This window comes from Bacillus rossius, chromosome 2 (genome assembly GCF_032445375.1).
Source record: "Bacillus rossius redtenbacheri isolate Brsri chromosome 2, Brsri_v3, whole genome shotgun sequence".
Lineage (NCBI taxonomy): Eukaryota > Metazoa > Arthropoda > Insecta > Phasmatodea > Bacillidae > Bacillus > Bacillus rossius.
In genome coordinates this window covers 100,388,260-100,401,106 of record NC_086331.1, presented here as the reverse complement: position 1 = coordinate 100,401,106, position 12,847 = coordinate 100,388,260, and the positions used below count along the sequence as shown (strand labels likewise).

At 32.8% G+C, this 12,847-nt stretch overlaps 1 protein-coding gene across 2 annotated transcripts in view; it reads left to right on the top strand.

Moving 5' to 3' along the window:
• Positions 1-1,288: 1,288 nt before the first annotated feature.
• The window catches only part of LOC134529515 (uncharacterized), a 120,640-nt gene continuing 109,081 nt past the window's right edge, over positions 1,289-12,847 (top strand). For both annotated transcript variants that reach the window (XM_063363680.1, XM_063363681.1), the window contains exon 1: positions 1,289-1,824. In XM_063363680.1, the coding sequence (XP_063219750.1) occupies positions 1,727-1,824 (98 nt within the window). In that variant the 5' untranslated portion in view covers positions 1,289-1,726. The remainder of the gene's footprint in view (positions 1,825-12,847) is intronic.

The window sequence follows — 12,847 nt, the reverse complement described above, 5'->3', positions numbered from 1 at the left end:
CTGGCACAAGTTCGAGTAATATTTTACCGAATGCAACAAAAAAAATCAACAGATAATTATATATATTTTTTTTAATTGATCCTGAACTTAATTTTCTTAAAACTGAGATAGGTACTCTCGCTCAAAAAATAATAAAAAATAAGTTAAAATATTTTACTGTGCATGTTGTTTGAATTCCCGATATGTAAAAAAATATTCAGCAATATGTAAACACATTCCATTTCTGCTGATAATGCTGTATAAACAAGTGAGAAAATCCCGCGTTTTCTGGATACAATTACAAAATAGAGATCAACAACACAGTCATTCGTTGATAGTAGACAATCGGTATTAGAGCTAAACACACTTTTCAGCAACTACAGTGTAACCGTACACTTTCGCGTTTGTAAACGTGTTTACTTAAAAATGTTCACCTGAAGTAGTTCAGGGTCCCGTGTAACCGCGCCCTTATATTAGTATGATTGCATAGAAAACCAATTTCAATTTTAATGTGAGTTTTGCTGTAAAATAACATGAATATTGGGATGTTGTACCAGCAATTTTCTCTCTATATTGTTATTCATGTCAAGCAAATGCTGAAATTATTCCCGCGCTCTTCTGTACTAACTAGATATACTCTTTTGGATATGTTAAACTAACATTTCGAGATCCATTAATCACCTAACCTAAACAATTATGTTTCATTCCAAATGTTCTTGACTAATGACATTAGTACATTAATAGTTTGTGCTAAAGTATTGTTCAGGATGTAATATCTGTAAGTCTACTTTAGCACTTTAATTTAACTAATGTAGTAATGGAATTTTGTCAAATAAAACCTTAGGTGCGTAGGGATTGGGTGCTTTTGTTGTAAAGATATATTAGTGGTAATTTTTCTCGTGCAGTGTATGGTCACTTGTTCGTGTCGCTGCGGGCTCTCCAACAGACTAAAAATATAGTCGTAAGTGGTGTACTGAGTTAATACAAAAATATTTTTTGAGATAAAGTTTTTATATGTTTTATATTACAATTGCAAATAAAATAGGTCTGTAATTACAAAGTAAAAAATAATGGGTGTGTAATTGCTTTATGTTAGTTATACAAAAATCTTTATAAATATACATTTTCGTACTATAATATATACACACACACACGATATTTTCTTTTTGCTTTTAGAATAATTAAAGATATTCTTTTAAACCTATATTTTCAACGGAAACATTTTGAATGTTTTGTTCGCTCTCGCTTTACGATGCTAGCGTAACCTAGTAAAAATTTGTTATGTTTACAAAACTTGAAAGTTTGTAAAGGTGTTGAGTTCAGTATTTCTATGGTCTGTGTAAAAACATACGGTTTTGTTTCACTTATTCGTGTCGTTGCAACGTACGTTGTTTGTTCAGAACTTCTCAAATATTTGTTTACGAATGTGAATTATAGGCTTGTATTAATGTCAAATAACTGTGCAATTTTGTTAGATACATTGGTTTTTGCATGGCTGTGCTGCGAGTCTCAAACGTAAAAAGTGAATATATATTTTGCATCTTATTGATTTTTCGACTTCCTAACGGTGAACCAATAGTAGGCGAGCTCCTTCGTTTTGAAGGGTGAGGTTTCGATGCTCGCTTGGTTAGATGTTCGTAAATGGCAAGGTGCTAGATAATGGCTGAATGACAGTCATCTAAATCCAAGTTTTAAAAAGCGAGTTGAGTGGTGGCGTGTTACCTGCATTGCTGGAATAATATTCGAAATGCAGGTAGCTACGTTGTTTAGGGAGACAGCTACGCTCCTCGGAGCTAGCATGGAAGCCCAGGATACATCTGGCTCTGAGACACATAGCCTTAAATTGTAAGTAATAAAATAATAAATCGTAGTTTCTAGTTGCAGGGTTGTTACGAGGCTGCATACTTAATAGGCCTTGAACTGAATTTGAGTGTTTTAATATGTGCAGAGAACTTTTTCGTACTTGTTTCGTTCTTGTTCCATTCATGTTTGTGTATGTTACATTGTAGTAACAAATATATAGTGGCATTATCTTAATTTAATATGCTATCTTTTTTGTAAACGTATTTGAACATGTGTGTGAGATTAAAATTGTTTAGGCGAAGTAAAGGCTGTAATTGTTAACTGTTTAGTTAGTACAACAACATGGGAAAATTCTATACTATCTAGTTTCTATTTTATATAGTGTTAAATTTATGACAGATACTGAAACCTTTTTACCATCTAAATTTTTTTCAACTGTATAGGTCTTGTGCAGAGTCATTGTATTAAAATATAAATATTGTTTGTGTAAACACCAAACAAACTCGAATTATTTAGCAAAGTCTGTTACACTAGATGAAGAAAATAAATTGAGAAATTTGAAAAAGAATAAAAAATAAAATTATTTCACTGTGTTCAGTACTCACTAAAAAATGCGTGCAAATGAGTATAAATATGAATTTCATAATACCTTAAATCAGAGATAGGCTTTTACATATTATTAATGTTGCTTATGCAACCTAAAAAAACCTTTAACTTGGTTATTATTAGCCTTATTTCTTAGAAGCCACTACTCTGAGGTATTACCAGCAATGGCACTTAAACATGTTTAACTTTTTCACCACATGACCTGAGACATGAATGATAGTCATCATTTATCATTATGTATGAATGTTAACAGTGCTAAGAGGTTATAATAACCATAACACACATGCCTGGTAAACAAAAAACTTTAATGTTTAAAAACTTACAATCATATAACAGTATGCCATAAGGAAGCAACCAAGTAAAAATAGTAGATTTAAAAATATTTTTTTTTGGTTAGTTTTTTCATTTAGAAAAGCCTTTAAACTCCATATTTATGTTATATGAAAGAGGCAGTTTTGCATGGTTGCCCTCCTTTTATACTCAGGGAGCACAGGTAAACAAACTTGCATTCCAAAGAGAGAAAAAACTGTAACTCTGCAGTTTAGCAGTTTCTATGAAAAGAGGCAAACAATTTAAGTGTACGTCTGGTTAGGTTATATCAGCCACATTAATAATATATTTTACATATTATGTACATATTAAGAATGTGTTACATATTCAAGCAGCTGAACCTAACCAACATTTCACTTAATTATTATTCACCTTTTTTTCCCTGAAAGAACTTTGTGCGGGATTACTGGAAAATTACTACATAACTCTATAAACTATAATGTAGGTATCATACAACAATGGTCAAAACATTAACGTACAATTTTTATGATACAAAATCTTAACAGGTTACTTAGAACCAAATTTTGCTTATTAATTTCTTTAAACAAAATAGTAGATATTGTGAAGAATATTTGAAATTAAATAACTTAAGATAAATATATTTTTTGTATTTTTTAGCAAGGTATGTTTTTACTATATGTACTTAGTTATTCTAGAAGAATGATTGCTTATTATTTCTCCATAAACACACCATAAATGTTCGCTTTGTATTAGCATTTCTGATTTACATTTGTGAGGTTGTTTATCCCACTTAAACTAGTTTTTCTTTCATACTCTAAGAAATCCTGCTGCAGTATCTTAATATGATGGTAATATTTTCTTACTGTGCTTATTAGTCATTAGCTGAACACTGTAAAAAAATAGTAATGCACATAGGTGACTGAAAATAATTGTCTATGAAGTCAATTAGACTAGTGATTTCAAGGCTAAGCTTCACCTGTCAGTAGGGTTAATGAATTCCTCATCATAGTTTTTGGTTTTATTGCAGTTTTTACTGATGTAAACATCACATATTACTTTTTGTTTTTAATGTTTACACCATTTTTTTTTTTACAAATCATGTGTGTTTCATACAAAATCAAGCAATATATGATTTAAGATTTTACATCACTTATTGCATCATTACCTCGTTTAGGGTAAAATTTCAATGCGGATTGAACCTGGAGTGGAGTGAAGAATCTAGATTGAAATTTTACTTAAAACACTTTGTTGTGGACTGAAGTAGGAGTGAAGTGAGATAATCCACTCCACTTGTTGAGGTGGACTGGACTGAAGAATCCGGATTGAGATTTTACTTTGAACACGGACTGGAGTGAAAAGAAAACATGCACGAGCAAGCCGCCGCCATATTGCATTGTTTGTTATTGGTCTCGTTGCATTTCAGGCATAATTTGTGAAAATGGTAAAAAAAAAAAGAGCAGAGGAATGTGTGGACAGAAATGGAAGTAGAGTTTTTGTTGGACGTAATGATTGAAAAACATATTTTAAGATTGTTGTTCTCTGCTTTGCTTTGTCATCGATTAGATCGCACCACAACATTTTCAGTTCATGTTGACTCCAACTTCGATCTTGTTTACATTTCAATCTGGATTGTGATATTTACCATAAACGCATTTGGTCAGTCTATGTTCGTTACACATTCACTCCACTCCAGGTTCAATCCGGATTGAAATTTTACCCTAAATGAGGTACATGATTGCTCACTGAAAATGAGTTTTCTCTATAGCTGGGTAATGTAGCTTACCTTATACAATATCTACGTTCGTTAAATTAATTTTGCAATGGGGAAGATGGATTTTAATTTTTTTGCATATATGTCATTGCTGGTTATACTTTGTCATAGTTAAACCTCAATAATGGATAAAAAATATGAATACAAAAACACACAGAAAACATGCCGAAATCAGCAGATGTCAACATTTAAATGCATAGACTGCACACAGAATTCTGTGGAAGGAATTAATCAGAAAAAAATGTTACAACACAGACGAACACAGTGACTGATGAGGATTGTTCGTCTGTGCTATGACATTTTTTCTGACTAATATCTTCCACAAAACTTCTGTGTGCAGGCTACGCATTTAAATTTTGACATTGGCTGATTTTGGCTTGTTTTCTGTGTGTTTGCGTATTCATATTTTTTTCGTTATTGAGGTTTATCTATGTCATACAGTGTAACCAGCAATGGCGTATGTCCAAATTTTTTTTAAAAAAAAATATACCTTATATTACTTAACTTCTTTAGTACTTAAGCACCAGTACTTCTGTATAATTTTCCCATAGACCTGCCCCTTGATGTCACTTTCTTTGCCTTGTTGAGTTTGTAGAGCCTAAATTTCTCACAAAATTTGGGCTTTGATGAAATCACTTAACAGCAAACTTTTTTCAACTGCATTGGAATGAATTGAGGTTTTTTTTTAACTTTCTGGCATATTTTTACATAGTGTTTTTTATTTTTTTTATTTTCCTTTTTAAGTTTAATATATTTTTCTTCCATTTTCATACCGTACTTGCTACTCCAATATCTTTTCTTGTGCTGCTGATTTGTTTTTAAGTTCTAGTCTAGTAGGCTCTCCTTTTCCTGGTGGTGTATAATGTAAAAGCATACCTTACTAGTTTTCTTCTTTCATCACTCGGACCTATTGTATTGAAAATAGATTAATTTTCTTGACTGTGAACTCAAGCCTTTCTTACTTTTCTCAGACCTTCATATTTATGAAGTTCATGCTTGTATCTGCTTTTTTTCCTCTCTCATTTTGTCCTTATTTTTTTCTTATTTTGCTTATTAAGTAAATTTCATCTTATTCGTTAGTTGAGGCTCTGAATAAGAGTAATTTCTTTTCAATATTTAGGGTGGAGGCACCGTTTATGGCCACTTTAAGACATTTTTATACTTTAGAAATATTTTTTTATTACAAAAAATATTTATAGAAACTACGGAAGATTTTTAATATACAATTTGAAGTTTTCTGAATCTTGCCATATGGTAAAATGTATGCTATACATAATTCATGAAATATAAAAAAAAAATTTAATTTTCTTGATGTGTTTCACCACTTTTGGCCACTCTGTATTCAGTTATGGCCATCACTTTCTCCACTTATGGCCAGTCAAATTAATCTCAAAGTTGAGGTAACAAATTCAGTTTTATTAAATAAAAACACACCAAAATAAATAATATACTATCAAATTATATTCAAAAGGTATGTTGGAGGCCTTCTAACAGAAATAGGCTCTAAGTATTTAAGGCCTAAATGACACAAAATATATAATTATAAAAAAGTGTATCAAGTTCAATATACTAATTTAAAACAGGATAAAAAAGGCCTAGCTTAGTTTGAAATGATGACACTATCCTAGTGTTTTTCAACAGTTTTCACAGTGCCAGGAAATACATTTACCAACATCCGACCTTCTTCTTTGAGTAATGGATCAGGTAATTTACTGATAATGTTCAAAATATTGATTTGTGAAATGTTGTTCTCTATGATCACAAATTCAGTTTTTTTTTGAGTTTATCCATCTTAAACATTGAATATCATATTCACAGTCAGAAATTATTTTTGAAATCACACCTACATACTTGTACTCTGTCACACGGAGAGATTTTTTTCCTGCAAAACTAAATTTTGCCAAAACAAAATCTCCCACTTTAAGATTTTTCACACCACTCAACTCTACATCCACAGGATCATCTGAATCACCTAACTCAACATCATTTAGACTGTCCCCACTTTCAACCCATGCTTCATCTGAGCTGCTTGAACTGGATTTGGATGTACTAAGCTTCTGTGCTTTAATTTTTGTTCTCCCACAAGCTACTTTCAGTATCTTGCTCTCCTTTCTGTTTCCTATTTAATTCACGCTTAAATTTTCTTTCATTTTTTTGCCTTTCCTTCTCTTTCTTCTCCTCTTTCTTTAGCGTGTGAAATTCCAACCACTTATCACTTGTTACTACTGAGGTTATTATTTCTTTTTTCTTCTTACCTTTAGAGTCTTTACTATCTGGCCATCTAATCACATCTTTAAAAACTGTTGCTAGTGTTTTTGGAGGGGTTATTTGAATAGCAGTAGGTTCACTAAAGCTTTTTAATTTACTATCACTGGAATGTGGAGTACCAAATGCGGATTGTTATCCTGCGTCACTGGAAAGTGAAAAAGGCACAGCTGATGTCAAAGGAATATGTGAATCAATCGGGAGGGACATGAGACCAGGGGAAACTGTCAAATCTGATAAACTAACTGATGGTGACAAGACATTTTCCATAGAAACATTTGTAAATGACAGGTCAAGATCCACGCCTAAAGAAATATCATCAGTTGTAGGAATATTTTGGTCTACGACCATGAGCTTCCACTTGTGCAGCAGGAAGTAATGTGCTGTAATCATGATCAGAAACAACTCTTCCATCTGGACGAGCCCCTTGTTCATTCACTAGTTCATTACAACATGGTGTTTGCTGAGAGTCATCAAAAATTTATTCCCACACATCAAAAAGAAAAGTGGCATGTGGGTTCCCTTCCCACTCGTGAGTCCTTTTTTTTTGTTTGTCAAAATTGTTGAAACAGATCACCATCAATCTTAGACTCAATTTACTTTAGATGTTTCATGATCTCTTTTTTATCCACATTTTTATCTTGCTGAGAAGTTGCCAACTTACGAACAATATATTTTGTATAGTCAACTTTATCTGCATCAAAGGGATACAGACCTGTTGATTAAAATCCAGCTTTAACATTTATCTGCATGCCTGGTTCATCTATAATTTTCAAATTGTAAATAGACCTATGGTTATTTTAATAACAAATTCAAATTACTATCATAAACAATATGTGGCCATAAACAGTGGGTAAGTATATCACCACTTATAGCCACCTAGTGGCCATAACTAGTAAGTGAAGGATAATAATGATCCACTAATGGCCATTCATACTTTCCTTATATTCTTAAGGTTATGTTAGTTAAATTCATACTACACTAAAAAAAAAATAGATTGTTTTCCTACCTGGAAAGTGAGATCCATCTTTTGAGGTCATCAAATAAATTTTCTATGATTTTCCAAAAAATTTGTTACACTTAAGAAATATCATAAGAAAGTGGACATTTCAGAACATAAAACTAATAAATCATGATGTAACATCTGTTTGCATCAGAGTATGCATGGCTACTCGGTGAAACTGTAGCTAAGAGTCAGCAGTTTTTTATAAGCATGGTTTTGATTGGTTGAGGATAGCATTTTGTTTAAAAATGGACCAATAATATGAAAGTGGCGATAAGGGGAGCATTGGCCAAAACCGGTGCCTCCACCCTATCTTGTAGTTAAGAAAACAAATTCATTAACTAGCCCAAAAGAAATAATGTTTCTACCAAGAACCAGAGGGATACTACCAGCTATTAACACCAAGAGAAAGAAACCTATACTACACATTTACTATTATTTGTACAATTAATTGCTCTTATCCTTCACTTTTGGTTTGAAGATATTAGGTTTAAATAAAAAATTTCAAATTAATGCAGAATAACTGTAGAACTTCTATACCGATTATTTAAATCTGTTATATGTTTTTAATTACATATCTAATGTTTGTTCTGGCTATAAAACTTTGTTTTTATCTATGACATAAAAATTAATTCAAATAACAATCTGTAATAAATATAAATTATGGGCCAAATTTTAAGTAAGCATTTAAATAGGACAATTTTATTATTTAGGTTAATTACTAAGTCAAGAAGGTTTACTCAAATGTATCAAGGATTGTTAAATCCTGGAACAAATATGCTTACCCTCTGATTGTAAATAGTTCTAATTAGACTGAGTTAAAATATCTGTCACCTCATGTATTACAGGTCTGTACAGAAGTGACAAATCTCTACCATACTCTTAACTGCATGACATAATTATAGGTTAGGGTGGTAATATCCAGAGTACAGCCATTCCAAGCGGACGGGTGTGACATTTGGATGATGCTGTTTGGCAGTTTCATGCGAAATATGTATTCACATATTAGTCAAAATCTTAAATAATAGTGCGGCTGTGTAAAACACAAAATTATATTTAATTCCCTTTAGTATAGTTGCACAATTTCAATATTTACAATAGTAATCAAACATTTAAAGTCTGAGGACTGGTGTGACAAAGCATACACTTGCAATTAAGAAACAGGCTCATATCAAGAAAAATCTGTGAATTGGATAAAGTTAGAGGATAAATTTTTTTTTTACTTAATAATGACAAGTCGTTAATAATATATCTGAATAGAAGAAGTTGTTTAATTCAATATTTGTTATATTTTGAAGCCAAATCCATAGGACGGGCGTGACACTTCATCTAAAGACGGGTGTGACATTGTGAATTTTACTGACAAATCTACATGATGTATTTTTTTTAAGGAGGAAAATTTTCTTTGGGTCAGCTAGGAAGCAAACCCACAAGTCATGCATGTTACTAAAAATGCTACAAATTAAAGTTTTTAAAAAATATATATATTTTTGTGTTCATTCAGATTTTTTCACGGACATCAACACTTGTAGGAAACTCATAATACAACCTATCTCCAGTAAGTTTAATGGTTGGTTCTGGAAGAATACCAATGATTTGCTCAAATTGAACATAAGATTATCACTTTCATCCATTCTGAAAATCTGGGCCTTTACTCTATCACACACACTCAAACACATTACTTTCACTTCATCATCTTCTTCAGTTTAACCCTGACAAATTGCAGCGTATCTGTATTTAAACTCCTTCTTTACACTTCCACTCACAAATTCAACAAGTACGTAACTTCCCTGCTTCACATTTTCAGCATTTGCAGGCAAAAGTGTTGCATGTTCTGTTGTGTACTAATCCTTATCTGATTCAGAGTATACATCTTTATAGTGCAGCCTATGTTTTGTTGCCAAATTGAAAATAACATACGTATCATACTCAGAGTCAGCTGTACGACCAACTACAACTGTGGATTTATCCAAAGATCTGAAAAAAATGTTTTGACTGTAAACCTTGAATTGGTTGTACCGTTTCCCATCTATCATCCAGAAATTTCTTGTGTTGAGAAATAATTTCACTAGATAAGAACATAACTTTTACACCTTTCGCATTCTTTGTTGCATAGTGATACAAATCTTCAGCTGTATTTATCACTACACGTCTTGCCTTCACTTCTAGCCAAACAATCTTTTTTACTAACCCACCTACACCATCTACCGCTCCTTTTCCATGGGAAGTTGCAAAAAAATTCCAATCCCCATCTACATGAAAATCATTCTTTAAAAAACACAAATTTGAAATATTGTATTTATTCTTAAATTGTGCGGCGCAACCATCAGAAAATATTGAAATTTCTTGCAAGGATGTGAACTCTTCTTTCAGATTCTTGATAATTTCCTTGAGGAAAACCCAGACGGCATATTTGTTGTGAAGTAGGTCATTACTTACGATGGCGTAACATCTGCAACATTTCTCCCCGGCTGTGTTCTTAATCCAAGCGCAGCATGTAAAAATGGTGACTTTCTCATGGTTCCAGTGCGCACTCTGGATTTTGTCCTGGGTAACTGCTGCAAAATTTTCCGCAAAATCTATTTGAAGAACAGCATTTTCTTTTGTGACATCATTTTTTTTCCTTCTCAAAATGTTTGGCCTGCACTCTCTTTACAAAAAAATGAGTCTTGAAAACTTTCAGTTGTCCCTGCAGCTCAATCATAGCATCTTCAACAGAACCTTCCATTTCTATAAGTTTCGGCCGACAATCTACATCTTTCCACTGTGTCCATGTGATGTGTTTGTCGTAATCACAGTCTTCAGGCATTAAACTCTGAATTTCGCCAACACAGTTATTACAAAAGTCTGTCATACATTTCTCACAATTTAAATCACAACAGAGTTTGTTGAGCAGTTCTGTTGTATCTGCTGGAAAGCCGTTAATATTTCGTTGCAGTGCTGTCACAATATATGTAAAGTTTGCATGGAATCTGCAGACACATACGTTATGTGGCATTTCAGAGGAAGTAAGTACATACGATGGTCTGAGTTCGTAAAACTTTGACACCTTTAGTTGAACTTGTGGGTATTCATCTTGAAATAGAGAGTAGGCTTCTTTCACCGTCATGATCATGTAACTTTTTTTTTAGTTCTCATACTCCTGTCTTGGGGTTCTTGACGGATTTACATTCTCTCTTTCCTGGTGCCTGATAACTGATGTCATCTCTGTTGTAAAATTGGACTACCTTTTCTTTAGTTTCATCTGATGTTTTGTTCCATGGCTTTTTTGGGATCGGTGTCACTTTGAAAACAGCATTTTGGACATTTGATAATTCTGTGATGAGTTTTTTCACAACAGCTTGTTTTTTACTGGGGCTTGTCGGTAGCACCTTTTTCACTCTTTTAACAGCCTTGCCGAGTGACTGGACGCATTTGTAAGACCCAAGCTGAGACACATTTTTGACACTTTGCAGTCTATTTTGCCTATGCCTTCTTTGTCTTTCAGCATCCTTCAGTCTCTTCAATTTCAATTTGTTCTTGTCTTGAGATAAACAAACATTCTTAACTTCCCGCCTTTTCTTATCTCTCACTGTTTCCTTTAATAAGTGTGCCTGTTTTCGTTCTGCATCTTCATTTAATTTTTGTCTCCATTTTTGTTTTGAAACTCTCCACTTATCTGTTTCTTTATTCATATCTGCAATAATAAAACAAAAATTATTTAATTTTAACCTTCTAACCATCCACATTGTTTTAAATAATTCATAAATAGTGTACATAATACATGAAATTTGTATTTATACACTGAAACAGATTCTTTGTATGGAATAATTATCTTTTGTGGCACCTGCAACAATTTGAAAGGACGGGTGTGACAATTTTCTATCAATTATTTCTGTATTTCAAAAACTGAATAAGTTTATCTTACTTGCAGGCAAATTAATAAGCAATCTAACCTCACTTATAAAGAACTTACACTACATGTTCAATTTCATATTGCATAATAAAGTAAACTTCAGATTACTTTCATGGACGGGTGTGACAATTGGAAATGATAACACTTCACAATGCTCTGATTATTGATATAACATTACCTGCTTTCAGCATTCAGCACAAATATGTGGAATAACACTTCTTCTTTACAAAACACTAACCACTTCACAGGACTGTAGAAAAGGAGGGGAAAAGCAAGGCTGCCAACTTTTGCCCACTTTTATTCAGGTGGTCAAAATACACACATCTGATAGTTTCCTTAAGAAAATAAACATATACAAAATTACCAATGCTGCTAAAACTTTTTGTATGTAAAATACAAATACTGAAGACTTGTGTTCTTTAGTATATGACAAAAAATGTTCAAATTTACAAAATAGTACTTAGACACATTTTAGCATGGAATGGCTGAGTAGCGGCTTCTGAGAAATAAGGCAAATAGTAACTAAAGTCTACGGTTGGTTTGGTTAGGCCAGCTACATTTTTAATACATAAAATAATAGTAAAGATATTTTGATGATAAGATACTGAGGATTCAAAGTTCTGTTTCTTTACCTCACCATATTCCATCCGCCACTGCAGGACCAGCTCCTTCCAGCTGACTTTCAAAGAATGAAACACAGCTACATCTATAGGTTGCAAGGACGTATATGGGGGGGGGGGGGGGGGGGGCAGGGGGCCTGGGGCCTGGCCCCCCCCTAAAACCAGAAGAAAAAAATAAAAATTAATAGTGTAGGTAAATAAATAGAACTTGCATGTAAGGCTGATAACTAAAGTTTATAGTGCAGGATAACATTAATTAAACACTAAGGTAAATGTACCAGTAGTCGTCATGCTAAGAAGAGTTTTAGAAGAAAAAAAATTGTGTACATAACCTCGTAGGTGTAATACTGCCCCCTACATGTTTGTTTTTAACCTAAAACTGTACTCTACAATGCTATCCAACACTCTTCGATAAAAACAAATTATTTTAATAGATTTATAATTTTGAAAAAAGTGTGATTTCGAGCCAGTAGTCATCATGCAAATTTTCGTGTTTCCCAGTGTTCGTCACATTTTTGTGCCAGTAGTCGTTATGTGCGATTTCGGCTGCATTAGTTTTCATTCATAGATCCAGAATGATAGTATTGTACTATTTGGGCTTTAAATTTTATTTG